Source organism: Labrus bergylta, chromosome 3 (assembly GCF_963930695.1).
Source record: "Labrus bergylta chromosome 3, fLabBer1.1, whole genome shotgun sequence".
In the NCBI taxonomy this organism is placed as follows: Eukaryota; Metazoa; Chordata; class Actinopteri; order Labriformes; family Labridae; genus Labrus; species Labrus bergylta.
In genome coordinates, this window is record NC_089197.1 from 21,281,216 (window position 1) to 21,297,979 (window position 16,764).

Genomic DNA, 16,764 nt, shown 5'->3' on the forward strand with positions numbered 1-16,764 from the left:
TGTGGACTCAGTGCAACAGTAAACAGATACACATCATAAACTTGACACCAACACCTGTGCCGGGTAGTCAGATAGACACTGCAATAAGTGATGTGATGGATTGATGTGAGTCTGGGCATACAGATACAATGACACCGACCGGACTGGCACATCCCTGCAGACCTATTTCATGGAGGAATAAAAAACATTTGGTTTGGCAAACAAAGCGTTGAGTCGCTCCAAGAAGACTTGGATGTGAAAACTTCTGAATGATTTATTGCTGCTCTGGATTCTTCCTCCTTCATAAGCAATAAATTGTTTTTCTAACAGCATGATTTAGATATGTGCTCTATGTGTTTGTTTGGTTTCTCAGGGCAAAGGAGGGATGATGTCGACAGTCTAAATATATCCTGTCTCGTTACACGATATCTTCGAGTGAGGTGACCTCATTTTATGAAAAAAGTAACTCCATTTGTAGATTTCTGGGAAAGCATAGTCCTGGTGTACTACTGTTTAAACACACGATATAAAGTAAGACAAATGAATCTGCTGCTTGCTGGATATAGAAATGACTATACACGCTCAGAAATAAACATCTCACTATTTTGATAAATGGTATTCAACTGAATATGAAATGTTTTCTTATCACTATTAATTTAAACTAGACACTGCAAATTATTAGTGTAATGTGGTTAATAAAGTTGATCTTCATCCTTCAAGTGTTGCTGGAGCTTTTCGAATTCTTTGGACAAAACTCTAAAAAAAAGGAGGTATGGTGAATCCAACTGTCTGAAAATTAGTTATGGTACTTTCAAGACCCTAATATGTTCCTCGGCAGCCTATTTACAGCCCAAACACTTATATATAGTTCAAAGGCATGAGTCATTTTTACGTGCATTACTTTCTTTGTGACACGGGGATGACCTTACTTAATGATTTGCATGCAATTCTTCCCATCAATCCCTGTCAAGCTCTACTGCACACCAGCAACATACCATAGCTGAGATGGCTCGCATTGTGAACACATGAAGTAATGAGAACGACTCTGTTGAGTACACTACACATGTACCAAACATCTAGCCTAGTTGAAAGCACAGGTGGTGTTGAGTGCTGTTTACATGCATGATGGAGGAGATGATAAAGACACAGGTCAGCATCGGTTAAAAAGCCCTACATGTACTCTGCTTTTTTGTTTCCTAGAGGGGGGCCCTCCTGAGTCAGGTGTACATGTCTTTTACAACAACCTTAGACCCTTATATGGATTTCTGTGGAAGATCACATGAGTATTTCTCAGGAGATGATATAATTTACTTTTAAACCATTAATGAATTAAGGCTATATGACACAACTTCTGGCTCTGCATGAAACCAATCAAAATAAGAAATGTGACAAATAGGTGAAAAATTGGGGACTGATACATTTTTCAATTAAAGATTCATTGTAATATAGAATCAAAGCCCCCCTACCAAAAAAAATATTTAATACAACTTTAGAAGTGCAAAAATGTAAAAGAACACTTTAAACAGCAAGCATATTGTGCAGGGAACCTTAATGACAGTAAGATATAGGTCCTTCTGTGGCACCTATTCCTTCAGTCACAGCATAGCCGTGCCTCTGCCACATTTAGAAAATGTCTCTCGGGGTTACCTAATGCACCTTGTGACACCCTGACAAGGTTATATACAACCCATTCATCAACCAACAGCAGTGTTATATGTTTTAAAAGTTATGTGTGGTAGTCAAAGCACTTTTTTCTCCAATTATTTGTTGATGTGTTGTAGAAAAAACATTCTTACTGATATTATGCTTGAAACTACAGATAAGGCCGCTCATACTTGAAGTTCAAACACAGGTGTGCATCATACAGTTGTTTTGTATTAGAACATAACAAATATATAGTTTCAAATATAGCCTTATTGTATAAAAAAGTGAGTGTTTTTAATTTAAAAGTGAACTATCAGTTCTTCTCTATATTCAGTTACGACCAGAGGCCTCTGACATCTCCCCAGCTGATGCAAGATGTAGTCACTGACAGGCTCCGCTGTGGGATTTGGACACTGACAGATCATTTGTTTAAAGTGCATGAAACTCTGCATGACAAGAGCATAGACACAGAGCAGGTGCAGTCTCCTGACAATATGATCATCCTGCTCTCAATGGCTATCTGTCTGAGGTCCTTTCTGCTTGAGAATGAGTATCAGTCTGCTCTGGACTGCTCTCTTTGCTTTATCCCCTTCAGGCTGGCCAAGTTGCACCTCTTCATGACCTTTAGATGCTTGCATGAGGTGAACCATAAAATAAATTGCATTGGTAATAAATAAAACTTGACAGTCATTGCCTTTTCAGAGAGTATATGTTTTCACTGCAGTCCATCTGCATGAGACATGTCTAATTGTGTCCATTTATTTCACATAATATGCACATATGCATCCTGACTAAAGTATTATTATTCAGCACAAAGTGTGAAAAGTTCACAAACAGTTTGAGGGGCGCGCTGCAGAGGTGTTGAAAGTAGAGTTAGCAGGAGGTGGTGTCATGCAGATGCCTGGGCCCATCGATGCATTGGAAAAGTGACATCAGCATCAACAGTGAAAATGGCTCATTGATGACCAGGGGAGGGCTACGTCGTATATAAAGGAGAGAACCGTCCTCACACCAAAGCCTGATCAACAAGTTTGTCTTCCTAGCCGATACTGAACAAAATCTGCCATACCTTTTCTTGGATTAGGGACTTGAAAAAACATGGTAAGAAAGGCATGAGAGTGGGTCAAATTTTGAAATAAATCATTGTACTATTGGAAATATATTTTTTTTAATTGTTGGATAATATTACAATGGGAATGAAAGTTCACACTTTTTACAATTTGTTTCAGTTACTCAACATGTCCTCACTAAGGCAAGTGGAAACGTTTTTGATTGTCTTACTTTTCTTCGCCAGTTTATACACAGAAGCTAAACCCATCAGGTAAATCTGTTATTATTTTTGTCATATTTGAAATGTCATGTTTGGAGCAAAAATAAATAATTCATAATAAATGACCATAACACATGTTTAATTATTGATTGAAGTCTCCCATGAGTAAACAGTCATATTTTATAATTCTACAGAAAGAGAACCATCAGCGAAGTTCAGCTCATGCACAACGTCCGGGAACACAAACAAGTGGGGGACAGACAGGACTGGCTTCAGGAAAAGTTAAAGGACATCATAGTTGCCAGCGTTAAACCACAACAAGGACAATCAGGAAATATTAAAAATGTTTTGCCCAAGTGATGTTCCTAGATGAAATATCTGAAAAAGGTTTATTTCAACTAATTTGCTTTCCGTTATTTTGCAAGAAAGAAATTGCTTTTCTACCTGTAATTGTTTTTAATGTTTGTTGTATTTTTTAATTTATCTATCTATATATTTCTTTTCTTTTGTTTCTAATAAGTTAAATACTTTAAGAAGCTTTCATTGTTTTACTTACCTTTGAAACATCTAGCAATAAGATAACAGGTATTAAAGTCATTTTAGTGGGTCATTTTATGGAAGGAGAGTAGATTTAAAATATATCATAAAGGTGTCAAAATTCACTATTTACTTTTCACTATTCTATTTTGTTTACAGTTTATTGTCATGAACAAAGAAGGACCAAGTGGCTAGTCTTATGTACTTTAAGTACTGTTTCACTTGCATAGTACCTTTTATAGAAATACTGATAGGAGCAGAAATTACTATTTGTATTATTTTTATATTCCCGTTTTTTTAAGCATGATCAACTTTCTGCTCCTTATCATTCTATAAAACTCTTTCAAATAAACCTCTGTTGTGTCCCTTTATGAGCTGGAACCTACAAAAATGTATCTCATGCTTGTTGATGCTGGCAGTTCTGGTTGGTTCTTATTACATTATTAGATTACATTATTTATTTCTTGCATTTGCATTGCAAAGCAATAATTTGAACTCAGGTTAAGCTTTCTCCTACGACTCTCAAACAAACTCTCAAACACCAATAGGCAGCTTATTTAATTCCTTCTTGTCAGCTTGACTTGCAAAAAACTCCTGCAGCATGACTTTTAAAGACCACACAGTGCAGTTAAATGTAGGCCTACTGTAACTTGGTTACGAAAGGTACAATTTCTTTAGCTTATACTTAGTCAAAGGATGGTTCATGCAAATTGTTATTTTGCTCTTAGCATAAATGGAACAAAATGATGCCCATTTTTATAAAACAATTATATACAAACCTGATTGAAATTGTCTTTAAAATGATCTTATCTATGTGCTGATGGCACACTCACTGATCTGAACTCAAAACAGCTCAAGACTGACCACAAAAAGGGTTTGAAAGTTTTATTAGTGGACTTAACGTTATTATGCACACTTGAAATAATTCTACATCTATTTTGGTTTGTTTTCCTGCACAAAGATTTTCAGAAGATGAAATAGGCCTAATACTAGCTATTTCATAAGCTTTATGATGGGTCATTTCGAATACTACTTTTTCAAATTTAAAGAACAGCAAAAGAAAAGAGAAACCTTGTGGATGTAACTTTAATATAGAATTGTATCTTAATGTTATATTCACATATTAAAACAGAAAAAGACTGATTAGAACTCTTTTAACTAAAGAAAAATATATTAGAGAACTTTGACACTCAATCTGTTTAAAGCATGGATTAATTTTTGAATATATCAAAATGATCACTAAACCTCGATTTCTATGAATTATTCTAACCTAGGTTTCGTTTTTATTTCCTCATAAGTCTTTTAGCCCCCGTATCTGCTGTATCTGCTATCTCTTTGTGTTTACTTTCATTAAAAAATTCAGTGGAACTAAAGAGTAGGGAAAGGCAAATATCACCACGAATTATATCGCGAGACTTTACCATGATTATCTTTTTATCCCTTTTAATGAACCAGTAAAACAGGATTTTCCATTTAGGAAAGATATCGACAGAGGGACAAAAAAAAAAATCAAATGTGTAATATTTAAAATCTATGATCGTGATACGTTTGAGAAACAGCTGTCACTTCTAGCTGCGTAAGTACGTCAGCACGTCAACCATTAACGGTCGTCACGTACAACGTCATCTCGGAAAGTGTTTTGAAAGGAGATGGCTGGTTAGCTGGTGAGCGATTGGGATTACACTACAGCGGAAAACGTTTCCAATTGGGTAGCTATTGTTGATATATTGCCATATATATATAGATTATGACCGCCTATTTGTTCCAATTCCAAGTACAAATGTACTAGCAACACAGCTATCACAGAATATTAGAGTTATAGTCTTGGGTCTTCGTTAGCAATTTAAGCTAATGTACGCTAGCTAGCGAGGCTGAAACAGCAGACGAGCCAGACATATGTCAGGCTGACTCATTGTAGCAACAACGATGACAATATTCTCTTTTACGTTTGTTCTGCTCATTAAACCAGTAAGTGTTAAGAACAACCGCGTTTTATCAAATGTGTTAACAAGCTTGGAAGTCAGCGTCGAGCAGCGGCTGGTGTTTGGTTTGTTAGAGGCCCGGTCAGGGTAAAGAACTGACTTGTTGATTTCGCCATTAGTCAGATTATGAAGGGTGAAAGATCCAGACTGGACTCCCCCCTGTTCGGGTGATGGCAGATCGTCTGCAGTCATATGACAGTAACTCCAGTGACTCCGAAAACTGGGATCGAAACGCAACAAGCCGACCTCGCAAACTCTGCAAACATTTGAGGTGAGCCAGCTGACAAATCTGTCAGACCTCTAAGAGAAAGTTCCTCTCAGCAATGTAGTGTCACTCACTGTTAGAAGGGGCAGCAATTAGGCACTATTATTAGTTACATATTTGTAACTTTAATGGGAAAGATTACATGACATCTCAACGCTTTATCAGTCCACACACATACACAATGTGTCATTCATATGTAAGGTTTACATGCATACTTCATTGCACAAGGTGATACCTTACCTGCTGCTGTCCTTTCCTGAAGTTCACCATCAGAGTTTGACAGTTAATAAAATCATGAGTGTATGTATTTCAATTGTTGACTAATGTTTGCCTTATTTTATCCTTTGTTGAATAATGTCAAATGGAAGTTATTACAGAGAGATGCTTTTTATATTAATATCAAATATTTCATTTTTATTTTATTTTATGCATATCCAATGCAGTTATTTTTTACCTGCATTGGCCTAAAATACTTCAGATTTGGTCATTTGATCTATGGTATGAACACCAAGCTCCCATGTTACCACACGCACGCTAGAAGTTTTGATCAGTATTGCTGACTGCTATAACCCCAATATTTACAGTGACTTGATTCAAGATCTACATTGCAAAAGGCATACTTTCCAAAAAATAATATTAGATAAGGAGTGCCTTAGTTCACTACCCTGCTTGACCTTGACCCTGCTTCTATTAACGGGGCTATGATGGTTTGATTATACCACAGTAGAACTGCATCTGAGCTCAGGCATCTCTGACTTGTGTTTTTTGTGTGTGTCGGATTAGATATCAAAGGTGACGGCAGCAAGACTTGGCTGCATTCTAGGTGTGTGTGTCATCCTTTCATAACACACTTGGAGAATGTAGATGGTCTGGTTTCAAGATTGTTCATAAGGCCTAATGTTTACAGTTGTTGGATAAATTAACTGTATTTCTATAAATAATAATGTTACACCTTTTCTGAGAAGTAACAAATGAGTTATTAATAGTTTGCCCAACAACTGTAATTCAACTCAAGTTTATCCAACAGGAATTGTTGGACTAATGTGTTTGATACTATAACCTTAAAACCATGAGAAAATATAAAAATCCTGTGGACTTGAGAAAGAGGGAGGAATTTTAAGTATGCCTTTGTTTTGAAAAGCAGCAGTCAGGCCCGAGCATCTCGAGTGGAGGCTGAAGAGAGGAAGATGAGCCTGCATGGTGCCAGTGGAGGCTCTGACCGCTCACGTGACCGCCGCCGCTCAAGCGATCGCTCTAGGGACTCCTCGCATGAGAGAGAGGGCCAGCTCACCCCCTGCATTCGCAACGTCACCTCACCAACCCGCCAACACAACAGTGGTGAGTGTGCATGGAAAGAATAGAAGGCTTACCGTCAAAACTGCTGTATAAGATGCACTTTTAATATTTTTTTAATCTAAAAAGTTGATTGCTTCTTATATCACAGCATCACATATTGCAAGTGACCTGGCTTGCCCCCAGTCATTGATTATTGGAATCTGTGCTGGTATATATAGCATAGCAGACCAGGCTGGCAGCGCCACTTTTAAACATAATTTCTCCCTTATTAGGTCATAATTATGGTTTTAAAGAAAACTGTGTAATATTGTTCAGCAAAGTAAGCTTATGGATCGCTCGTTTGATTGAAAGATCAATCAATTAAAAACAGTGGTTCTCAAACTTTTTAGACTGTGTACCACCTCCGAAAATATTTGGCTCACAAAGTACCACCATTATGGTAGATGTTAAAATACACTGTAGGCCTATTTTCTACACACAGCTAGGAGGAGTACAAACTTCACATGGTGGAAATAGGTGGCACTAATTAACTACACAGCTGCACAGAAACTGCATGTTGTGGACTGTGCTGAACGCAATATATATCATCACACAGGAAGACAGATTAAACCTTTAATTCTCTCTGGGAGACATCCAAAAGTAGTCTTATATATGGTGCGATTTATATTCCAGAATTTAACTGTGTATGGAAGTTGTGTTAGAGGTCATCTGATCTTGGCAGCTACTGCAGAAAAACAGCTGACTGCATCCGTCAACTTTTCACTAAGGCATGGTTTATGTCTTTGTTGTTTTTGTTGTTTGAGAGGATAAAGTCAATTCTTATCCACCTGTTTGTCAAAAAGACAGCTTGAAGTTTGGATTCTACGTATAAGACACATGCCCTTTTCATTGTGTTTGATGTGCTGCTTGTCTTGTGTTTAGAGCGGGAACGAGATGGGGGACCATCATCGAGGCCCAGTAGTCCACGCCCTCAAAGAGTCTCCCCCAGTGGCTCGAGCAGCAGTGGGGTGGTGAGCAGTCGCAACAGCAGCCTGTCCAGTACTGAAGGTACCTTCAAGAGTTTGGCAGTTGGAGAATTGGTTTTCGTCTATGAGAATCCGAAGGACGTAGGAGCAGGTGCCACTGTTGGAAACCGAAACCTAAGGACCTCAGAAAGAGTTACTCTGATTGTTGACAACACACGCTTTGTAGTAGATCCTTCAATCTTCACTGCACAACCTAACACAATGTTGGGCAGGTACAGTATTCTTTCAACAATGTTGTTACTTTGTTCTTACACATTTTAGCCTCAAAGATTGAAAAGTATCATAGTAGTTTAAGTTAAGCATATTTACATTGATACAGAAGTGCTCTTGACATTTTGGATTTCCAAAGCTCAACCTAAGCTTCTTTATTTCAGAATGTTTGGATCTGGAAGGGAACATAATTTCACACGGCCCAACGAGAAGGGGGAGTACGAGGTGGCTGAGGGCATTAGTTCAACAGTTTTCCGTGCAATCCTGGTCAGTCTCCCCTCTTACTTTTTCTGTTTTTATATTGGTGATAGTAGATGATAATATAAAAATGCTATTGCAGCCAATTACTTAAACATTTGGAATGACCTTGATTCATTATTCCACTTCCCTTTTTAACAGCCATTAAGGGAAAACAATCTTAATCAAAGCTTATTATTCCAATCCATTTCATATACTTGTAAATATTTTATATATGAGTTACTGGATTAAAACCATGTTTTATATCGCTTCCCTCTAATTGAAAGGATTACTACAAATCTGGGATAATCCGCTGTCCTGATGGGATCTCCATCCCTGAGTTGCGGGAGGCATGTGACTATCTATGCATCTCCTTTGACTACAGCACCATTAAGTGCAGAGACCTTAGTGAGTATCTCCTCTGAACACTGAAGCTGTTTCTCTTATACATTAAGCAGCAGCTACCTTTTTACTTTCATATACTACCGTTGTACCTCAAAACGCAAAAACATCTAGAGCAACAGAGAGCACTATAACAGCATAATGACATTTCTTTTCTATTGTCTGTAGAAATGTTTGTAATTATTTCATTATGGCCTTTCCATGAATAATTGATTCATTGATAAACTCCTATCGCTCTGTGATTAGGTGCCCTGATGCACGAGCTGTCCAATGATGGAGCTCGACGACAGTTTGAGTTCTACCTGGAGGAAATGGTTCTGCCTTTAATGGTTGCCAGTGCCCAGAGCGGAGAGAGGGAATGTCATATTGTTGTTCTTACTGATGATGATGTGGTTGACTGGGATGAAGAATATCCTCCACAAATGGGAGAAGAGTATTCACAGAGTAAGTACACATTCAAACAGAATACATTTACACATGTCCCGGGGACAACAAAAATAAATACATTTAATTAAGAAATGTTTTTACCTTTCTCTTTGCAGTCATCTACAGCACAAAATTGTACAGATTTTTCAAGTACATTGAGAACCGAGATGTTGCTAAATCAGTCTTAAAGGAGAGGGGATTGAAGAAAATAAGGCTTGGCATTGAAGGTAAGTTGATCTCTTTAGTAATTAAGAATTATGTCCCTTGTCAGGGAATTGTCTATTCAGACACAGACATTTGGCCAATGGTTTCCTAAATAGTTGTGCATAGTGAATGAACAGATTATTACGTGTAATGTAGAAAACATTTGGGCTGCAAGGCATTCATGAGAAAAGTATCATTCAACTTGTGCATGCATGTGCATGAAAAAAACGGTCATTTACTCCTCAGGCCTGATGTAAAACTGTTGGTACTAACCCTCATCTAAATCCCTGAAGTTAGTGCTGTTAACAGGGACGACAGGAAAAATGTGATGTTATGTATAAAGATAATTCACTGATTCGTTTGCTGACTCAGTTTGCAGAGCTTATTATTTCACACTCCTTTGCAGGCTACCCAACATATAAGGAAAAGGTTAAAAAAAGACCTGGAGGTCGCCCAGAGGTCATTTACAACTACGTCCAGAGGCCCTTTATCCGCATGTCCTGGGAGAAGGAAGAGGGTAAAAGCCGTCACGTGGACTTCCAGTGCGTGAAGTCCAAGTCCATCACAAACCTGGCTGCAGCAGCAGCAGATATTCCCCAGGACCAGCTGGTGGTGATGCACCCTGGCCCCCAGGTGGATGAACTTGACATCCTACCTAATCACCCCCCCAGTGGGATTCACTACAGCAACAACTACAGCAATGAGCCTGACCCTGATGCACCTTCACCTGCTGTGTGAGGACATGAAGGTCCTCTTTCAATGCCTCTGCCCCTCTCCTCCTCCTCTAGTCCTCCTCCCAGCATGCTGCAGCATGGAGCGCCAGGGGCACCATAACCATATTGCCTTGACACCTCCTTTGCAGCCTTAGAGCCTCAAGAACCTGGGTGACTGTGGAGAAAGAATGATGAAGGACATGAAGGACTGGTTAAAGAAAAAGTTCACTGTTATTTTCATTTTGTTTTTTACTTGACCAAAGGAATTTATTTTTCTGTTTGGGGGGGGAAATTAGTAAAACACTTATTAACATTATTATTTACGATGTTATTGTACCTTAATTTGACAGGTTTGGCTGAGCACTTTTGTGGTGTCACTGTTTTCTCACAGTTTTTATTTTGAAGATAAGTTTGATTTCGATTCTCTTCGGTGGCCTAACTACTAAAGGGGGGAAGAATACAATAATTATTAGGAGATAACTTTCTGATGATGGAGAAAATCTGCTATCATCACTTAGTGTCATGATCTCCAGTTGAGCTCGTCAGATGTCTTTGAATCTTGTAATTGGCTATGTATTCATTGGCTGGATCTGAAATGTGACGTTATGCTCCTCCCACAGCTGTGATATTAAGCAGAGCACAGGCTGTTGTGATCTGAATCTTTTTTTGCAAAGCTTGAAATTGTTGTTAAAAAATAAAAGTTAAAATCATGAAATAAAGACATCAACATAATTTTCTACATCCGATCCTTAATTGACCATTATGCAAAGAAACTTCTGAGAGTGCAGAAAAGACTGACCAAAATGTATTATTTCATGATTTCTATGATTACTCTGACTTGCCTATTAATCTCTAAAGTAACATGAAGGAAAACTCGAACTTGTCAGACCTGATACTAAGGTGAGGTAAGGTTAACTAGATAAGCGCTTGAGTTATTTTCTATATACCCTGCTGGTTTACATTTTTTTTTTTTTTTTTTCCAAGATTTATTTTTGGGCTTTTGCGAATTTAATGGAGAGATAGGACAGTGGATAGAGTTGGAAACCAGGGAGAGAGAGTGGGGATCGACATGCGGGAGGGAGGCCACAGGCGGGATGCAAGCCTGGGCCGACTGCCTGAGACGACAGCCTCAATACATGGGGCGCGTGCCCTAACCATTGCACCACCAGCGTGCCCTAAAATATATTCTTTATCTTCATTTAAAGTCTAGTTCCAGTCAGGATTTAGTTTAACCTCATTATGGAAAAATACTGTACAATGGGATGAAACATTATGATAATAGGTTACAAAATGACCTTTGTAACTACGGCTTAGGTGGAGATAATGTCCTCCACCTCTTTTGTACAAGTGTTCATGAAACTGAACTAGCAGCTTCTCATGTAACGATTGAGCTATCTTTGATTTTTAACTTGTAGCAGTTTGTATTGATTGTCTCTCTCCTCTGAAGCACTTATAGCAGGCAGCACAAAGGGGAAAAGGAAAGCTAACTGTCCAAGGGTAGAATGAACCACAACACTACTGTCACAGAAACTGGCTGAGCAGATCACACTAACATACACAAGCAAAAGTAATCACCAAAGCTACCATGGATTGTACTACTTTATTGATACTGCAGATGTGTGCATTGACAGTTGATCGGGTGTCATTTTCTCCCTTCTGTGAAATGAAAACCTTGCTTGAGAAATCCTTCCTCATGATCAGTTTCATCCTCATACGCCTACATAAAATATTCTACAGTATAAAGACAAAACTTCCTGTCATCCCATGGAATGAAACTTAATTCACAGGCTTGACCCTGACTGATCTCTACGAAAGTGTAGAAACTGTGTGGGATGCAATCAACCAACAGCCACCAGACACTGGGCAAGGAGCAAGGTATGCTACCTTTTTATTTTTTAACAAGGAACTAGAGGAATAATTTTCATCCTCCATGTTTTGTTGCACTGCACCCTGCAGGAAAATGGGCATCTCACATCCTAAACGACTAGGATTGATATCTGTCTCAACTGTCAGACCCTTGAAAACAAACACAAAAACAGTGAAAAAAAATAAATAGTAATAACATAGACGTCATGCTGTGAACTAAAATGTCATTTTAAAATGCAATATAGGACCAATCAAGTCAAATCAGTACAGTAAAAAAACTCTTGACCATAGCTGAAGGCTGTAAAAGACACATATTGAGATTTTGATTTAAAGCACAATTCATAACAACTGTTATCTCAAGACTTTACTAAAGAGCAGGTTTAGACTTTATTATCTACAAAGACCCAACATTAATCAAGCATGAGCACAGCACTTTGCATCATTTAGCGAAGTAACAGCGGCAAGGAAAAATGTTTCAGTGCTAAGGACTATCCTAAAACATCCCTATGAAAGTGATGAGAGTGTACCAAATAAAATTGACCCATGTATCAAAATGTGTAAATCCAGAAGCTACTACACCCCATTCTCCCACCGTAATGGTGTGAAGAAAAAAAATATTGCTCATAAGTGAGCCTGCTCCACCATTCTGCTTTGTTTGAGTCCAGGGAATTGCTTCATAAATGGCATTTGAAATAAAATGTAATAATGTTCCAATAAAACAGTCCCACTTTCATAAAAACCATGCTGCCGTTTAACTGTCCAACGTGGGGCTACTAAAAATGTTAATAGCTTTGTGATTATTATTATAATGGCTTGTAGTGGTAGTCTGTGTGGTAGAAGTAATTGGTGGTCTTGTTGTTGTCTGGAGAAAAAGTAAGAAAATGTAGACAAATGTACAGCATCCTTTTATTGTTTGACGTGAAGTTAATAATACGAAAGTCTTGTAGTTATTGTAGATCACATATTGTTGTCTTGTGACGTTATATGTCACATCATTAATTACTTATTTTCACCACATGGTGGCAGCAGAGTGCAGCAAACAGATGAACAATCTCTTAAGGAGCATATTGTATACTCTTAGCAGGTCTAAAATGGGTCTGAAATTCTTATTTCTTTCAATCAATACTTAATTTATTTTTAATGACAGCAGAACAGCTTAAGGGTAACCTCACAGCAAGAAATTACAAAGGGATGTTGGGTGTCATATAATGATTCATTTAAGCAGTTTCATTGTGCACGAGGGACCATCTGTTCTGGCATCTATCAAGTTCTAAGGTAACTTTTCAAGGCTTAGCCCCATACAGGTTTTTGGCTGTTTATAGACTTGAGCAAAACCGACAAAAGGGGCCCTGAAGACGATATAATCATGTCTTTTTAACCTGCATGTCAACAAATCTACCAAGTTAACATGGCGACCATTATGAAAGGACAAGAAAGGAATATCTGTCAGCTGCATCAAACTCGTCCTGTGTTGTTATTGCTGATGTTATCCAGTCTAACATCTTTAAGTCTATGCCATAGTTCATTTTTGGCACCCAGTGACATGGGAGTGGCAAGCAAGTGTGCAGGAATATGTACTTCAAACACACACATTACAAACACTTATACAGGGAGCTTTTATGGACTATAATAATAAGATTGTGAGCACAGATCAAATAGAAAATGATCGGTGAGAACATAAGTTATAAGGATATTTGGACTATGATAGCGAGTTGAGAGCGTATTTCTTTTGACTTCTTGGTAGTTTTCGCTCCTCTTTTGACAGCTGGGTGCAGACAGACTGCAGGGTCCCCTCATCTAATTTAAACTCAGGCAGACAGACGTTAACATGCAACATTACACCTAATTTAATTCCAACCTGATCCAACCATCTGCTCTCTTTGTAGGAAAAGGTGTCAGTGTTCCACTTATTGACATGGGTAAAATCAAATTGATAACATGCAGCATGTGTTGATGCAGCATTTTTTAGATCCCAGAATAAATGTCTTCTCTGAAATTAAATGAAATCATCAAACATGTTAGTATTTTTAGTATTTCTCATAATGAAAAGTGATCTCACTGTTTTATATGAGGACAAGTAAGAATACTTACCACTCTTGCTATGCAGTTTTCTGTGACGTTTTATTTATAGATATCATATCTTCTGAATGGAGAAGCATCATTACCCTGCATGAGCTCTTTCTGATTGTGTTTTATCTTGCGTATCCTAAGGTCAAAACCAGCGCTCTTGTGACAAAATAAGCTTTTGTTAAATATATTCAGCTTCCCCGTCAACCCATTGCAATCAACGCAACCGAAGCCATTTGTATAAGAAAAGAATAAACTAAAAACAAAGCAGCTCAATGTGAAACCAGAGATAAGGAAACAACACAAAAGGTCAAATGTCTAAGTGAGACAAACGTAATCTGAGACTAAAAGTGCTACTGGTAATATAATCGTGAAAATGTGATTATAATGTTAGAGTTTGAAACAGAATTGTCTGCATTTTGTGCATTATTTGTATCTGATCATCTTCCCCTTGTCTCTTACAAAGGATAATTATTTCTCCTCTTGATAGTAAGATAAATTAAAAATGTCAATGTGTTCATACACTAAGCAACAAAATATAAAAGAGCTGCTCACCATGATTCTTCTGCTATTTGGATTTCAGTATTACCTTCAGTTTGTCTTTGTTTGTTTGAAAGGTAAATCTAAACATCTGATTATGCTTATCTCGAGCATTCCTCTGGTGTTAACTCTCAGTCTAGCCTAAAAAGCTGATTCATTGTTATCATAAACTCCATTATATGCTGTAGGAGTGATTCACTCGGCAAAAAGGCAAAAACCAAAAGGTTTCTTGCAATGTTTGGGTTTCTTTGGGGATTTTTGTCATGCGGTATCTGATGATGACTAAACTCTGCTATTGTGTTTCAGTGTTGTGTTTTCACTCAGTTGAAACACGGTTGCTGTTGAATAAAATAGACTGAATCACATGGTTTATCTGATCAAAAAAAGTCAAAACTCAATATAATGACTAAACGTTTGTTCCTCAGCGCTAAATTGGTAGTAGGTATTCCTTTCCCTCATTCCTTTAAAAGTGTAACTTGATTAATTTAATGCATTCATACTGCTAAAGCTTTTTGAGCTGCTATGGATCAAAATATAGTCTAAAAAATACTGAAATTCTGATGTGTTCAAAGCTTCATTACTTTTTACTCAGCAGATGTTTGAACATCCAGACAGAAATTAGCCACCACTAGCCACCTGTCAGGTATCCTATATCTAAATAAAATCACTTTAAACACATATTCAGTCTCTATTTTAATGAAGATGATTATTAGAAAGCCTATGTTTAGTGGAAATATCTGATTGTGTTCAAATAGCATGCAAAGGTAGAATCAAGTTGTGTGTTAAGTAAAAAAATTGGTTATTCTTGCTTTCTAACAGCTGGACCCAATTATAATGTTATGGTACACTTACAATAGAGGACATAAACGCCAGTCACTGAAAATGAAACATTTTGAAAGAAAATACTTGGGCTCAATTCATTAAATATTTCTCCTAATTAAGTTTCTCTTCCTGGTCTAGTTTAGTGGGTTCCCATAGATGTCCAGATGGCTGGTTTCCTTGACAACACTCCTTTTCAACTCATCCTGTATAAGCATAAAATCAAGAAGAGGGGATGTCTTGCTTTTGCCTCACCTTTGCATCTGTTTTTGCTTGAATTTGCATCAAAGCATGTGAACTTAATTCACAATCACTTGTGCTTCCTAAATGGACTAATTGATATCCCTGTATTTAACTGACTTGGTGTTTTTCTTTCACTAGTTAGTGTTCTTTAATTTTTTTTAAACAATGATCAGTGATTCAGTGATCTAAAAAAGAAGCAGTCTTTGAGCATTTCTTCAGATGTTGTCCTTTGAGCAACAATCTTAGATTAAGCCTTGTCTGCATTGTATTGCAAGTCTCTTTTTCTGATAGTTGTCCTCTAAGGATGTGGATATGTTGTACTTTCCATTTTCACACAAACAATAGGGCTCTGTGTTTACGGCTCTCGCAGGTCCTCCCCAGAGAACCAGTAGAGTCCTTACACTAGAGTCTGGACATCAGATCTTTGATGATGTCTCTTTGATCAGCGTAATAGCTGCAGTTATTCGTTGAGTGACCTTAGAGCCATAGCCAAACTGGTGTATATAGCTGTGTGAGAGAGAGAGAGAGAGAGAGAGAGAGAGTACGGTCATTTTTGTTGGCCTGGTTTCATTCTCTATCATTGGAATTGTACCTAACAGGAAAGTGGTTTCAAAGAAAATTGCACTTTGAAGTTTTATCCACAGAAAGACTCCATCTTCTTCCAATTCTGATTTGACTTGAAATTTGTTGTGAAAGACTTTGAGAGGCTAATAAAGGCCACTGACACTTCAGCCCCTTTCAGAAATGCACATGCTTCTGAAGATCCCTGAACTGTTTTTGGTTGGGTTGTATGTGTGTTTGAAAACAGCTGAATCTGCTTACTCCAGACAACCCTCTTGTAAATTGTCAGTCTCAAGTTGGGGTGAGTAGGCAGAGCCACACCTTTTTAGCAGATTTTGTTCTACAACACTGTAGGGTTTTGCAGTGTTCTCCTTGAACAGAAGTCACAGCTCCAGCCCCCATCTCTTAATCATCTTGGACTAAAGAAGAGTGGATCATCAAACACACCTTCGAGGAGGTAGACCCGTTGTTATGGTGA

At 37.9% G+C, this 16,764-nt stretch overlaps 1 protein-coding gene and 1 long non-coding RNA gene across 7 annotated transcripts; both read left to right on the forward strand.

Moving 5' to 3' along the window:
• Positions 1–2,624: 2,624 nt before the first annotated feature.
• Positions 2,625–3,225, forward strand: LOC136178502 (uncharacterized). Its single transcript, XR_010665903.1, has 3 exons — positions 2,625–2,724; positions 2,853–2,944; positions 3,088–3,225. It is a non-coding gene; the product is annotated as an uncharacterized lncRNA (long non-coding RNA).
• A 1,807-nt stretch (positions 3,226–5,032) lies between these two features.
• btbd10b (BTB (POZ) domain containing 10b) lies at positions 5,033–10,922 on the forward strand. Of its 6 annotated transcripts, none has more exons than XM_029275418.2 (9): positions 5,033–5,139; positions 5,532–5,683; positions 6,819–7,015; positions 7,895–8,210; positions 8,373–8,475; positions 8,733–8,853; positions 9,094–9,291; positions 9,390–9,500; positions 9,884–10,922. In XM_029275418.2, the coding sequence occupies exons 2-9, from the start codon at positions 5,583–5,585 to the stop codon at positions 10,213–10,215; spliced, it is 1,479 nt and encodes a 492-aa protein (XP_029131251.1). In that variant the 5' UTR covers positions 5,033–5,139; positions 5,532–5,582; the 3' UTR covers positions 10,216–10,922. The 6 variants fall into 6 exon arrangements, with proteins under 6 accessions (XP_029131251.1, XP_020481653.1, XP_020481666.1 ...); XM_020625997.3 differs by having other exon boundaries at positions 6,822–7,015; XM_020626021.3 differs by lacking the exon at positions 5,532–5,683 and adding an exon at positions 6,461–6,500 and having other exon boundaries at positions 5,083–5,139; positions 6,822–7,015.
• Positions 10,923–16,764: the final 5,842 nt, after the last annotated feature.